This window comes from Schistocerca serialis, chromosome 2 (genome assembly GCF_023864345.2).
Source record: "Schistocerca serialis cubense isolate TAMUIC-IGC-003099 chromosome 2, iqSchSeri2.2, whole genome shotgun sequence".
Classification (NCBI taxonomy): Eukaryota; Metazoa; Arthropoda; class Insecta; order Orthoptera; family Acrididae; genus Schistocerca; species Schistocerca serialis.
In genome coordinates, this window is record NC_064639.1 from 734,997,117 (window position 1) to 735,013,044 (window position 15,928).

At 41.5% G+C, this 15,928-nt stretch overlaps 1 protein-coding gene across 1 annotated transcript in view; it reads right to left on the bottom strand.

Moving 5' to 3' along the window:
• The window catches only part of LOC126456377 (Down syndrome cell adhesion molecule-like protein 1), a 220,511-nt gene that overhangs the window by 15,275 nt on the left and 189,308 nt on the right, over window positions 1-15,928 (bottom strand). Inside the window, exons 6-7 of the mRNA XM_050092130.1 lie at window positions 3,724-3,856; window positions 73-231 (exon numbers count right to left, since the gene is read on the bottom strand). Of these exons, the coding sequence (XP_049948087.1) occupies window positions 73-231; window positions 3,724-3,856 (292 nt within the window). The remainder of the gene's footprint in view (window positions 1-72; window positions 232-3,723; window positions 3,857-15,928) is intronic.

Here is a 15,928-nt window from a genome sequence, read left to right on the forward strand (position 1 = left end):
ACATTAGGATTCTATGTCATACCGAGACAAGTATTGTACTGAAATATATTTCACGTTTTACCACACGCTTACCCATAACTTGAACATTCAGTTTTCTCCTGGCGGTGTCCCCATCTGGATTTCTTGCTACGCAGACGTATCCTCCTTCATCATCCATTTTACGAACGTCGTTTATTAGAAGAGTTCCATTTGGAAACAGGGTTTGACGATGGGTATCGGTGAGGGGTCTTCCTGAAACAAACAATTCAAATGAGAAGATTTCTAGTGAAAATTTTTCTTCTGGGACATCAACAGAGCGTTAATAAACCATACAGCTTAGAAGACAAGAGCACACTCGTACGAAAATTCACAGAAAAAGTTAAAGAAGGAGACAGGTTCGAATTTTGGAGATATTATGGCACACTGAAAGTGACACTTATGCAGTTCAAATAGCAATAGAAAGCTATCCCGACTGCAAATCTATCTATGTTCTCGTATTCAGAATCATCGGATCATTGCAGTCAGTCACGTGGTGATAAGCGATGGAACGAATGAAAAAATTCGCAGGTTTCAAATAGCTCGACGTTACCGACGATAATGCAGTTACAAGTAAATGACTTATTATTCTACGTAGTATTAAGTTAAAGAAAACATTATGTAGCTGTACTACGGCTGCACCTTTTTTTGTAGAACTTACATCCCCTTTACACCGTATTTTAGGAATAAATTCTGAAGCAGCAAGAAAGATGTTTTTGGAACGTAAACATAGGTAGGTACCATATCCCTGCGTAAAGTCCTACATCTTTTCTGTCCGGCATGTTTAAGCAGCACCATCTATGAAGATTTAAGATCTAGAGATAATTTTATTTTTGTTGTTATCGATCTCTAATTCTATTTTTATTTGTAAAGGTTAGGTTAGGTTAGGTTAGGTTAGGTTAGGTTAGGTTAGGTTAGGTGTTCTTGCAGACCTCTAATTAGATTCTGCAGAATTCTCTACATTACAGGTATTATCGTCTAGCTCGGAGGCAAAGATGTTCCAATTAGATATTTCTTGGTGAGATTACTTGCAAAAGTCCTTGTACTTATTCTAAGAGAAGCTACACTTAGTTTCTAACTATAGCAGTTTATGTTGGCTGTTATTAATTTGGTGACACTTGAGAACAGCATAATGAGCTTTTCCCGCATTAAATTCTTGGATATAATCAATTACAGTATTTTCTAAATCTGCCAAAATCCTAGATGGCAGACATTTCCATCTCTAAATGCAATTCTTCTATTTGATGCCTAATAGACGAATTTTGTACGAGGTGGGCGTAGAAACTTCGTGAACTATATTGGATCCCAGTATCTTGGCGTCATTCTGAAAGATTTATACGTCACATTTCTCTGTCAGGGTCGAGGGATTGCAAATTATCAAATCTTGTGTATGTGGAAACTTCACGATAGAAGCATATTCCGCAAACCAATACTTCTCAATTACGATGCAATTCCATTTTTCGTGTACGAAAATCAACGTCTAGGCCCTAGTTCACAAATGATACTAATTCTTTCGATTTAATTCTCAGGTCCACCAAAGGCCAGCAGAGACCTCTCAGCACGTGTTGGCTTTTTAACTGTATGAGAATGTGATACGAAATGTGGTTGACACGTACTGCACAAGTATTTTTTCTCGGAAACGATGCATCTGGTCGAATATTTTTCGATTGAAAAACGTTTGAAGGTAAATCGATAAATAATGAACCATAAATTGGCTGGAGGTTTCTGGAAAAGTAACTCAATTTCACAACTGTGCGTAGGAACATAGAGGAAAATCAGTAGAGTTGAAAACAACTGTCAAAACTGAACAGTTTTTCGTTTTGAAACTTCCTAGCAGATTAAAACTGTGTGCCGGACCGAGACTCGGACTCGGGACCTTAGCCTTTCGCAGACAAGTGCTCTACCAACTTTTTTATCTCATTTTTTGTTCGTGATTGTTCGTTCGGGGCGGACGTCCCATGACGCTTGTTCAAGTTGATCGTCGTTGATCCATTAACTCAGTTTTTTATTACAGAAGGCGGCTAACCCTCTTACCGAACATGCTGAGTTAGCGTGCCAGCATTACACACTACTTAAACTAACTTATGCTAAGAACAACACACACAGCCATGCGTGAGGGAGGACTCGAACCACCGGCGGGAGCGGCACCAGCTGAGCTACCCAAGAACGACTCACCACCCATCCTCACAGCTTTACTTCCGACAGTTTTAATCTGTCAGGAAGTTTCATATCAGCGTACACTCCACTGCAGAGTGAAAATCTCATTCTGGAGTTTTTTGTTTTGCTTCCGTGAGGATCCACAGCCTCTAAGTGTTTAACAAAACAATACATTGTCCGTTGTAGGCTGTATTGTGCTTTATTAAAGTCGTGCAATTAGCTAATTTCGGCAGTGAACCATTATGAAGCACATTTGCTATGTCATGCATTACATTTCGTTAACATATGTACTATATACATCAAAGACTTTTTTTCTTTTTTGCTGAGCAAGGAGACGAACAGCTAGAGGCAACTGCTTGTGCATGGCTGTGTGTAAACTGGCAGATGTTCAGAGGATGGAGGTTGTCTTTTGATGTCACGGAGTATTAGTCACAAAATGAAACTGGAGGCACTGCGAGACAGAGGAAAATGCCAGTCCGCTACTAAAAGGACGACATCGACAATGCGTACATCCAGCAACCCAGGTAAGAAATACAAACATTGCAAAGTGTAGCTTTCGATATTTCTTGAATTTTTAAAACAAACTGTTGTGAATGATTCTGATGATTCTATAGTTTTGATGACTACTTTACCCATGAACATCGGCAGAAACTTTTTCGGGGGGAGCTGGAAAAGCTCAGAAATTGCCATATTTCATATAAATGCGGTGGTCATTTTTGAGACGTATAATTCTGCAAGAACGAAATTTTATATATTTTGACACAAACATTTGTTATGTCCCAGACAAGAGCCTCCTTTTGCTCCTCCTTGCGGACGCCTAGATTTTAAGCATGATGACAAAATTATAAATGTTGTGAAACAGTGATAAACAGAATTAACTGTTGCACTGCACAATATTGTTCAAATTCATTTATGCTATCTGGCTCCAAAATTCATTTTAAAAGATTACATTTTGGCTTTGCAAAAGAAGTTTGATAGCATTACGTACTGACAAGTCATCACAATCATTTTCTCAGTATTGTACGAGCTGCTCAGTTTTTCCATAGTACGTTATTTTTAAAATTTGTAGTTTTTTTGTTTACGTAACAATAAGTTAGTGTAGATGTGTGTGTGTGGGGGGGGGGGGGTGAATGCATTCCTGTAGCTATGCTGTTATTTATTATTTAAATGCAGTGCTCATAGTTTTTTATAAATCATCAACCACACCTTTGTCAATCCTGATTGTATTACACGATTTCATTGAATTATTTCATTTCAAGAATACACACTTGAAGATACGGTACTTGTACTACGCGTCCTTTAAAGTCTTTGTTGTGACGGTAGTAGGTGTCCGATTAGCCTACAGCCAACATTCCTTAACAAGACAGGTGTATAGAGTGAAATCCGTTGTCCGTATTACATTTTCTTCTTACAGTGCTATGTGCGCAAAATAGCTAAGATTTTCTAATTTTATGTGGTTTGTGGCTTTACTAATTTGGCCAGATACATAGAGGAGAATAATTACATTCTAGAATTTGAACATATACAGAAAGAATATGTGACGCAACTCACCATCTTTCTCCCAGTAAATGCTGCTGATAGGGTACCCCGTGACGTAGCAGTTGAAGGTGACAGTCGTTCCGGCAACTACTCTCCTGTCCTGCATCGGTTTGATGTACGGTGGGCCAAGAACGTACAGGTACGCCTGTTGTATAAAAATCACTGCATTTTGTGGAAAACGTTCCGTGTACGAAAGGAAAAAAAAAGTCATCACAGTAAGAAAATATGCAGTAGCGAAATACACTGATGAGCCAAAACATTATGACCACCTGCTTACTAGCTTATTTGTCCATCTTTGGAAAGAAATACATCACTGATTATGCCTATCAGGCATTCGAAAGTTTGTTGACAGGTTTGTGGAGGTGTGTGGCATTAAGTGTCTAAGCGCAGCCCACGTAATTCGCTTAATCAACGGGCCGCTGATTTGCGGTGATGGCACCCGATAGCGACCCATATGAGTTCCATAGGATTTACATCAGGCGAATTTGGTCGCCGAGACATCAACATGAGTTCACTATAATGCTCCTCAAATCACTGCAGCACAATTTTGGCTCGGAGACACGGACAGTTATACCACTGAGAGATGACATCGCTGTCGGAGAAGACATCAAGCATGAAGGGGTGCATGTGGTTCGCAGCTGTCAGCGTGTCTTCGATTACTACCGCAGGTCACACACAAGCACAGGAGAATGTCTCCCATAGCATAATACTGCTCCGTGGCGCGTGGCACGTTTTGAGGCACCACTCACCTCGATGACGGTGTTTGTGGAGACGACTATTGAGCTACTTCAGCAAAAATGTGATTCACCAGAAGAGACGACATGTTTCCACTGATCGACGGTCGAATCCCGATGGTCCCGTGCCCGCTGCAATCGTAATTGACGATGTCGTTGGGTCAACACGTGAAAACGTCGGACTCGTCTGCTGCGAAGATCTATGTTGAACAATGTACGATGAACGGTGTGCTCCGAAACACTTGTGCGTGCACCAGCATTGTGCTTTTTCGGCAGAGATCCTACTTTACAGAGCAGAAAAGCCTCCGAACCCCATGTTCTGTGAAGGGTTGAGGACATCCAAGCATTTGGCGCCTAGTGGTAGATTTACTGTCCTTCTACCTCTTTTCATCGATGCTCACGACAGTATGACGTGACCATTAGAGAAGTTTCGCCGATTTCGATACACTCGCTCACAGGCTCTGCGTAGTAATAATCTGCTCTTTGTCAAAGTCAACAGATTGCCCCATTTTCAGTCCGTATCTTCGCTAGGGTGATCCCCCGTCCGTGTCTGCTACGCTTACATACTTTTGTTACCGCATCGCGTGCCTGAAACGTCACCAGGCGGCATCGAATGTCGCGGTGGGTACCGTTCATAATGTTCTGACTGGTCAGTGTACAGCTGCTAAACATGCGTGAAGTTTTCACAGGAGCACTACGTTAGCACTCGAATAAAAGACATGTCACAGTTTATAATCTTCAATGTTTAATGTTCTTACCTTCTAGGAAACTTCTCTTATATCGTCATAAAATATACGAGCGGCAATTATTTCATACCATGATTGTTGCGATTCTCTCTACAAAATTTGAAAGTTTGTGTATGTTAGTATAATTATATAAATGCTCCATCGAAGGGAGAGGAACAGCATATTCAAAGCATATACCAGGAAAACAACTAATTCACCAAGAGTTTTTGTTTGTTCAGGGCATAGAGGGATATGTCTTCAGAGTTATTTAGCAGTGTTTGTGACCTTGCAACGTTATTTGATCCTAAATAATAACTGTCTCACTACCATACAATGCTGTGCTCCAAACGTACATTCTCCGGAACAGCTTCCACAAATTAAGGCCTACGTTAGTATTGTAACAAGGCCAGTCCCATTCCAAAATACCGTTATCCATGATGGCGGCCATGAAGTCAGAGTCATTATGAAATGTTTTCATAACACCGTCACCATTCCAAAGCATCGTCAGTCGACAACAACAAGGTCGCACGCAGTGTATCCGGCACGTGTTGACTCTCTAGTCTTTATTACCGCCCCCAGAGTAATCTGTCATCAAGTCAGTTGATGGTTTTGTGGGGTGGTGGAAATGGCTGTATCCAATTCGATCCCTTAATTGAGTCACATGTTCGACTTCTACCAATAGGATTCAACTATCCTATGACCTCATTGTAGGACATATATAGGTTAAGTTCCGGGACCTCAGTCTTGGTCACTCAGTCAGCGGGAGACTAAGAAGAACAATCATGAAGCACCAGTCGACCTCCAGTGCAGTCACTCAGAACAGGATCAAACGGAAAAGTAAGTATCATATTTCACATTATTCTATCTCGTTCATTATCCTTCTTATTATATGTTTTCACTTATTCGCTAATATCTAATCATTCATCTTCTTTTTTCAACAGAGTCAAACGCAACCATGCTTAGCTCCGCAGACGCGTCCGAACCTGCATCATCATTAGATTCCTTAACCATCTCATCCGGACCTACACCAGCGACAGCCGACTCATTTGATCCAGTAGCGACCACGTGGGATCCTGTAGCTCACGTGTTGGAGCAGGACAAGGAGTTGCTGCTCTCCGTCCCACTCAGCAACTTGTGTGATGAAGACGCTCGATCTGCTCACCACACAACGAATTCAACCACTGGTGGTGTTAAAGATCAACTAAATGGTGGTCAGTACTGGATGCCTACATATAACTCATCACAATCGAACACTCCCGTGATAGTGCAACCACCGAGTTTAGATACTGTAAATAAAAAGAATACGTCTAGTGCGGCTACGCTATTCACCACGACATATAATTTAACCTCCAGTGGTTCCAAACGTGTGAACATTGCTATAGACTTCCATCATGTCTGGGGGATCCAAGCTATAATGGAGATTGAAAATATTTCCAAAAGTGTTAAAGTCCCGATTTCCGAGTTCGACTGGGCCGGGATCTGTCATGCAGAGCGCTACATCAATCAACAAATGACCACCGAATATGATCCAACTCATCCCCCACCAGAAATTCGTCTTGCCGATGTCACACTTTCCATTACTACTGTATATGATGACTGCGCCTTATGCATTAAATCAGGTGTCGACAGCGTCTATCTAAGGCATCCGTCAGTTATCAAATTATTCAACCTAGACTCCTCTATACGGTTTGCTCTCGAGAGACTGAATCGTTGGGTTCCTAGCATAGAGGCAGCATATAGTGATGTTAAAAACTCTCTACGTGTTAATAATATACATATTGACGATTTTGAGCAGCATCTTCGTTCGCATATGGCCATTAAAACTACAGACATCCAATTGAAATGCGTGTGTCAAAAACCAGAGTACTCAGAGTCACCTATCGGATTGCGTGAGATACGTGCAGAATTTATTGCCAACCAAAGAGAATTATTTGGTATATATTGTACAGGTTCTAAGAAGAAACGTGCAGATTATGATAACACCTCAGAAATAGCACATCCGATGTATGATTTTTAAATAAATAATTTATATTTAATCTTATCTCCTGTTTCTCTTTTATTTCAGACCACCACTCCTATTATAATCAAATTGATCCAATAATTTTTTAATTCTACTCAAATTATGACCATCTTACTCTTCATACATGTGTTCCTCGTGTAGGCAGTATAGCTCAATCGGTTAATTGATCGAACTATACTGGCTACACACAAATATTATTATTATCCTCTCAGTTATATTTTCTATATATGTCAAGTACTTATTTGTACATGGCTCATTTACTATCATGGCTGGCTGGGTGAAGCACCCTCACCACAAGGACTTTGTTGTCGGTGACTGGTCATGTGAAGATTCAAGTGAAGAGCAGAAGAAGAAGAAGAAGAACAAGAAAAACGGAATTCTCCTTCCCGATAATATAAGAGCAATTATTGTAGGCCCATCCAACTGCGGCAAGACTAATGTCCTCATGACTCTGCTAACTCATGTGCAAGGTGTCCGATTTGAACATGTCTGTCTATTCTCAAAAACACTCTTTCAACCCAAGTATCAGCTATTGCATGGTGCATGAGATATTTCGAGGTGTAGATGGCGTTACATAAACAACATTCAGTGAAAGCTCTGATATCCCCCCACCTGAAGAAACAAAACCAAACACAGTATTCATATTTGACGATGTTGCAGTAGAAAACCAAGACCAAATTCGCAAATATTTCTCTTTCGGTCGCCATATGGGTGCTGACGTATTTTATCTAAGTCAAACATATTTCAGAATCCCCAAACAACTTGTTAGGGATAACGCAAATCTCATTACAGCCTTCAAGCAAGACAATCTTAATTTAAGACACATTTACCAAGCACATGTGGGGACGGATATGTCGTTCAATGATTTCTTAAAGATATGTGCAGACTGTTGGAACCATTCACAGTATGGGTTTCTCGTTATTGATAAAACAAGAAAACTGTATGATGGTAGATACAGACGAAACTTTCAAGAATTTTTGCATATATAACAAGGTAATAGACGTTAGCACATCAGTCTACGTCATACCATGGACAAATTCGCGCGTATGTCCACCTCTCAACCTGAGATGATTGGTGTACACAGACAGAACATTCGCTTGTACATGGATGCGAAAATTCAAGCTATGGCTCTTAAAGTTGCAAGTATGCGCAGGGAACTAGAGACCTATTACCAAACCCTTCTGAGAATGGTGAATGAGTTAAATGAGCTACTTAATCAAGTCAGTAAGAAAGTAACCGACTTAACTGAAAAGGTCGATCATATTCAGAGAAAAATAGATGTAGACCTGATTGTCGTCTATAATGGCGATCGTGATCATACTAAGAAGCTGAAGAAAATGAATGCATATATAAAGCCTCATGTCGCAGAGACGTCTGATTAGTATACGTTGAGATGTCGACGACCAAACAGAAAGTCATTCAAGCCCGTAAAGCAGTCCGAGAGAAATTACGGTTGCTTAGGTTAGGGTATATTGATCGTCAGCAAACACTAAGAGAGACCTTTAAGCCCGTTACTGAGTCTCTCCGACAGCTCTCACCAAAAACAAAAACGACCCAAAACGACAGTCAAGCCATTGATGAATTCATTATTAGTCACTCACCAGGCCAGATAGATAGAACATTCGGCGTTAGCCCGGGAAGACCATACATGTTGGGCACGCATCCCATAACTGTAACAGAAGACAAAATACAAATAGCTCATAGACAGTTTGACCGAACACCAGGCTTAATGAATCTTATTTTCCTAAGACCAACTAAAAAACCTATAAATTATTCAGTTAGTGATAAGGACACGTACCGTCAAATACTACACATGACTGGTGTACACAAGATCACCAAAAGCCTAACCAACAGGAAGTATAAAACCATTATAAAACCAGTACTTGAAGACCAAAACAACAACAACGGTGCCAGCAGCGGAGATGGTATTGTCATTGGTCTTAAGACAGTGAACAATCGAGTCCCTCAGTATATATATGATGACGACCCCAACGAACTAATAGATCGACTACGTCTGCTCATGGCGTCAGCTGCTGCAGGTAATACAGCTCATTCGAATGAAGTTATCTCCATAATCTCTGAGCTTCGAGAGAGAGGTATCATCGAATAAGTATGGAGACCGTAGCTCGAGAACTACACAAACCAGCACGCAAAACATACCCGCGAGGCATGTCATGATTAAAGGGATGGATGACTTGTGGCAAGCTGATCTTGTAGATATGCGACAATATTCACATGAGAATAATGGCTTCAAATACATTTTAATTGTTATTGATACATACTCCAAATTTGCATGGGCAGTACCAGTCAAGACAAAAACCGGACCAAATGTCGCTGATGCTTTTGAACGCTTGCTACAGATAGGAACCAATCGATGCCCGGACAATCTCCAAACCGATCATGGTGGTGAGTTCTACAATAGATACTTCAAGACAGTGATGCAGCGGTATGGAATACATCACTGCTCGACATTCACTCACCTGAAGGCAAGTATTGTAGAGCGCTTGAACAGATCAATAAAAGGCAGAATGTGGATGCGGTTTAACCTTCGTGGCTCATACAAATGGACAGATATCCTCCCAGAAATAATTGCTCAATATAATAGAACCAAACATAGCACAATAAAAATGCGGCCAATTGATGTTCGTGATAACACACTCATGGATACGGTATACTTTCACATTAAGATACTGGATCCACGCAAACAGAAATTTAATGTAGGTGATTTGGTGCGTATCTCAAAACACAAGACCGCATTTGAGAAATCATACCTACCGAACTGGTCAACTGAGATATTTACAGTTTCAAATGTGCAGCGAACGAATCCTAGAACTTATTTATTGAAAGACAGTAAAGGTGAAGAAATTGCAGCCTCCTTCTACACTGAGGAGATGCAGAAGAGCTCACAACCAGATCTTTTTCTCGTGGAGAGAGTCATAAGACGACTTGGAAATAAAGCCCTAGTCAAATGGCTTGGTTTTCCTGCTACACAAAACAGTTGGATTGATGCCAGGGATTTGCTATATAATGAACATTCATCGTCCACAACCACCACAGTAGCCTGACATGCGCGATCGAGGGCACATTAGAGGAGGCGGTGGTGTTCTAGACAAACTACCTTTGGAATTACACATCCCGGGGTATAACTACTGCGGACCTGGGACAAAGCTTCAGAAACGCTTGGCGCGAGGTGATAAGGGAGTGAATCTGCTTGACGAAGCGTGCATGGAACACGACATTGCATACGAAGCAAATAAAGATCTACCAAGTCGTCACATTGCAGATAGGATTTTAGCTGATAAAGCTAAGGCGATACGGAAAAGAAAAGATATTGGTATAGGTCAACGCATCGGGGCATTCGCAGTTGATAAAACCATGCGCGGAAAAATCAGGATTAGGAGTGATGAATTTCAAGCGCGTTATGAACATCAGAGAGTTTTTAACATCACTATATGCTGCCTCTATGCTAGGAACCCAACGATTCAGTCTCTCGAGAGCAAACCGTATAGAGGAGTCTAGGTTGAATAATTCGATAACTGACGGATGCCTTAGATAGACGCTGTCGACACCTGATGTAATGCATGAGGCGCAGTCATCATATACAGTAGTAATGGAAAGTGTGACATCGGCAAGACGAATTTCTGGTGGGGGATGAGTTGGATCATATTCGGTGGTCATCTGTTGATTGATGTAGCGCTCTGCATGACAGATCCCGGCCCAGTCGAACTCGGAAATCGGGACTTTAACACTTTTGGAAATATTTTCAATCTCCATTATAGCTTGGATCCCCCAGACATGATGGACGTCTATAGCAATGTTCACACGTTTGGAACCACTGGAGGTTAAATTATATGTCGTGGTGAATAGCGTAGCCGCACTAGACGTATTCTTTTTATTTACAGTATCTAAACTCGGTGGTTGCACTATCACGGGAGTGTTCGATTGTGATGAGTTATATGTAGGCATCCAGTACTGACCACCATTTAGTTGATCTTTAACACCACCAGTGGTTGAATTCGTTGTGTGGTGAGCAGATCGAGCGTCTTCATCACACAAGTTGCTGAGTGGGACGGAGAGCAGCAACTCCTTGTCCTGCTCCAACACGTGAGCTACAGGATCCCACGCGGTCGCTACTGGATCAAATGAGTCGGCTGTCGCTGGTGTAGGTCCGGATGAGATGGTTAAGGAATCTAATGATGATGCAGGTTCGGACGCGTCTGCGGAGCTAAGCATGGTTGCGTTTGACTCTGTTGAAAAAAGAAGATGAATGATTAGATATTAGCGAATAAGTGAAAACATATAATATGAAGGATAATGAACGAGATAGAATAATGTGAAATATGATACTTACTTTTCCGTTTGATCCTGTTCTGAGTGACTGCACTGGAGGTCGACTGGTGCTTCATGATTGTTCTTCTTAGTCTCCCGCTGACTGAGTGACCAAGACTGAGGTCCCGGAACTTAACCTATATATGTCCTACAATGAGGTCATAGGATAGTTGAATCCTATTGGTAGAAGTCGAACATGTGACTCAATTAAGGGATCGAATTGGATACAGCCATTTCCACCACCCCACAAAACCATCAGCTGACTTGATGACAGATTACTCTGGTGGCGGTAATAAAGACTAGAGAGTCAACACGTGCCGGATACACTGCGTGCGACCTTGTTGTTGTCGACTAACGATGCTTTGGAATGGTGACGGTGTTATGAAAACATTTCATAATGACTCTGACGTCATGGCCGCCAACATGGATAACGGTATTTTGGAATGGGACTGGCCTTGTTACAATACTTACGTTTGATGCTAGTAGAGTTCTCTTGGCCAGAAATACCCTTTTTCCAATGCCAGTCTGCTTTTCATGTCCTCATTGTTCCGTCCATCACGCGTTATTTTGCTGCCTAGGAGGCAGAATTCCCTGGCTTCGTCTGCTTTGTGATCCCCAATTCTACTGTTAAATTTCTCGCTGTTCTCATTTCTGGTACTTCTCACTACTTTGGCCATTCTTCAATCTACTCTTAATCCATATTCTGTACTCATTAGACTGTTCATTCCCTTCAACAGATCCTGTAATTCTTCTTCACTTTTGCCGAGGACAGAAATGTTATCAGCGAATCTTATCATTGGTATCTTTTCATCCTGATTTTTACTCCCACTCTTGAACCTCTCTTTTATTTCCATCATTGTTTCTTCGATGTATAGGTAGAATAGTAGGAGCGAAAGACTGCATTCCTGTTTTAAGCCTGGAAGGTGGCAGAATAAACGGTCAGATTCGCACCATACATGAGACCTTTACAAATCGCAATGAGAAGGTGAAGATGACACCCAACGTAAATCGACAGTTGTGAGAACATTTGCCTATCAATATGTAATGCAAAAAGGGATGACAGTCAATTGACAGTAATTAACACACCATTCCTATAGAATGCATGTCTTTGAGCAGAAGGTAGCACAGAGAACGCGAGTCGAGTCGCTTTTATTTGTGAAAAGCCAGCTCCACAACGGCATAGTGAAGCCGTGCTGTGAGAGTTACGCTGGCAACCACTTAAAGTGGTGGCAGAAAGGAGGACAGCGACCCCGGGCGAGGTGATTCAAGCTGGAGGGCCGCCTGTAGCGAGGGCATCGGTACAAGAGCAGAGAAGAAGCTTTAGAAAACTGTGTTTCGAAATTCCAATGGGATACGAACAAAAGCAAGGACACATTTTCGTCCAGTGAGTGCGACACATGGAAAGGTCAATGTACTTTAGGCATCTAGAACGGGCACAAAACGTCCGATTGGCGGAAACTCACTAGGAAGGAGAACACTACTGAAGTTTCGACTCAGTTTGATAGAAAGGACGTTGCAATTGGTAGGTGTTTCTACAAAATGAGAGGAACGCTCCAATTGGTCGGAAAAAGCCGTGACGTGAAAAAGGAACCCAAGTGGAGGGAGACAGTTCTGCCATAAGAGGACAAGAGAGAAATTTTGGGAGACTCTTCTCTGACCTGGCATCAAGTGCAGAAAGGAGCGCTTAACGCTCCATACGACACAGAGAAGAAATTGGTGTGGACACTGTTCACAGCGGCTGCACTCCAGCTAAAATTATCTGTAGCAAGGTTTAGCTCCAACTGTGGAGAAACGAACCAACCAAATTACTTAACTGTTCTAGCGAGAACTGAGAGGGCACTATAATATGAACGCTGCTCCAACCATGCGTGTGTATATCGCCACATAATAAGACTGGGGCTGGGTACATGTTTTCTCGCCTAACAAGAAACATAAGGAAAGTTTCTGCTGGAAAGTTCAGCAAAGGCCAGATTAGTTTTGTAGGAATTTCAGTGAGAGAGAGCGGCCTAGCAGACAGCATCACGTCGCAGCTTAAGGTAAATACCGAGCGCAGAGGCCTAAACTTTGTTGGTTTAACAGCTTGCGTCCACTGTAAACTCGAGCAGCCTTGGATAATCTTGCACTCAAATTTGTCACTTGACTAACCATCCACCGTAGAGTTGATTGTCATCCCAAATAGTACCGAACTTGGAACCAGAATCGGACGATTTTCGTAGTACTGACCAACATCATAACGCATGTGTAGGAGCAATTTTGTACAGAAACGTCCAATTAAACTTTCATATTATTGTGCTTAGGATTAATGTAAAGAAACTTCCAATTAAACTTTCATAATATTGTGCTTAAGATTAACGTTCTTTCAGAGAGTTAATATTTAACATTGTTGTGTAAAACTTATTTCACTTTTTGATGTTGGCAAGATGCATTATGCATTGCGCTATTTTTATCTTGAAAACTGTGTGAAAAGCTGTAATGTGGTGAGAAATATTGCGTCATTAAACTTGTCATTTTACCTCACACAGTTGTTCTCAATTCAAGAATAATCTACCAAAAAACATACAAGCTCCTTTCTTGATCTTCCAGTCTTATTGATCCCTCTTGGTTCTTGTACATGCTGTATATTACCCGCCTTTCCTTATAGCTTACCCCTGTTTTTCTCAGGATTTCGAATATCTTGCGCCATGTGGCACTGTCAAACACTTTTTCCAGGTGTCCAAATCCCATAAACGTGTCTTGATTTTTCTTCAGTCTTGGTTCCAATATCAACATCAATGTCAGAACTGCCACTCTGGAGCCTTTACCTTTCTTAAAGCCAAACTGACCGTCCTCTAACACATCCTCATTTTTCTCTTCCATTCTTCTGTAAATTAATCTTGTCAGTAACTTCGATACATAAGTGAAATGCCCTGCTAAACCCGCAGGACAGGACAGGTAGTTGGAATTGTGGAAAGGGGCCAAATGAGCGGCTGTCAGTTACACTCGAACACATATAACTTTATTTATTTGACCAAACGTTACAGTACAAATTCTTGAACTTATCGACTGAATACGCCACACTATCTTATGCCTTTAAGGACAACCACTTTAATTTAAAAAAAAATGGCTGAAAGCCATTAACTCAAAATTCAGACGCCAAAAGAATATTTATAAGACAGAAGGCCTCATGTTAAGCAAATTCTATAATTTGGCTAAAGGCCCCAAAATCTAACACTTGAAAAGCAACAACCTTAATTTAAGGACGGCTGAAGGCCGATGATTTTAGACTCAAGGTAAAATTAAATAAAAAACACAAGGCAGAAGGTCTTATCTTCAATTAGGTTTGAAGGCCCCAAACAGTCTGATGCTCGAAAGACAAAGATCCTTAATTTAAAAACGGCTGAAAGCCCCATGACTTAAAACTCAAGGTAAAATAAATTTAAACAACAAGCCTTATCTTAAAGTAGGCCGAAGGCCCCAAACAATCTAGCACTTGACAAGCAAGGAATTTTAATTTTAAATGGCTGAAGGCCCATAACTTAAAACATAACTAAAATAATTTTTAGTAGGCAGAAGGCCCAAGGCTTTATCTTCAAACAATATTTTAATCAGGCTGAAGACCCAAACAATCTAACACCTGACAAGCAAGAAACTTCTAATTTTAAAATGGCTGAAGGCCCATAACTTAAAAGACCACTAAAAACAATTCAACTTTAATTCAAAACCATCGGCTATGAGCCATACAAATACACAAAGCAGAAAATAAGAAAAGGCAGTGCATCTAACGGCGCTCAGAAGTTTCGAGGGTCGGCCAGCACTTGAAATACCAATGTTCACTTACGTGAGACAGGCAGCCGGCTCAACAAGGTAATTTGCGCTCCACTCAACCAGCACACAACCGGGAGTTCAATGCAAACCTAAAAGGCATGGACGCCCACAACCAAGCAGACATTAAGCTGTCGAACTACTCTCTGTGCTGGACAGTGAGGAAAGAACACTGCGTAAATTTACGTCAATGGCCAGGACGGGTAACCGGAACGTTAACGGCCACAAGGCAGAAAATTCCGCTGGTGAACTTCAATTTGCAAATAATCAAATTGTTAGACTCCACCAGACGGTGGCTAAAGCTTCGCCAACTCTAGCACACACGTTGTTGCTCGCGGGGATGTTCAAAACAGCCAACAACGAGAACCAAACGGCACAATGGGAAGAGTCTTGACTTGCTGGCAAATTAAATCCAAACTCAACTTTCGTGTCCAGGGTTAGTGAGCCACGGACCTCGTAGCAATCTGAACAACCCCACACACTCTGACACTGCATAGAGACCGCCAGCGGGCCCAGCCAGACTATGCCCTGTTGAGATTTCCTCGCTACTCCATGCCAAACGACCAACTCCTCAGAGCAAGTACTCCGACAACATTTAAAACAACTTG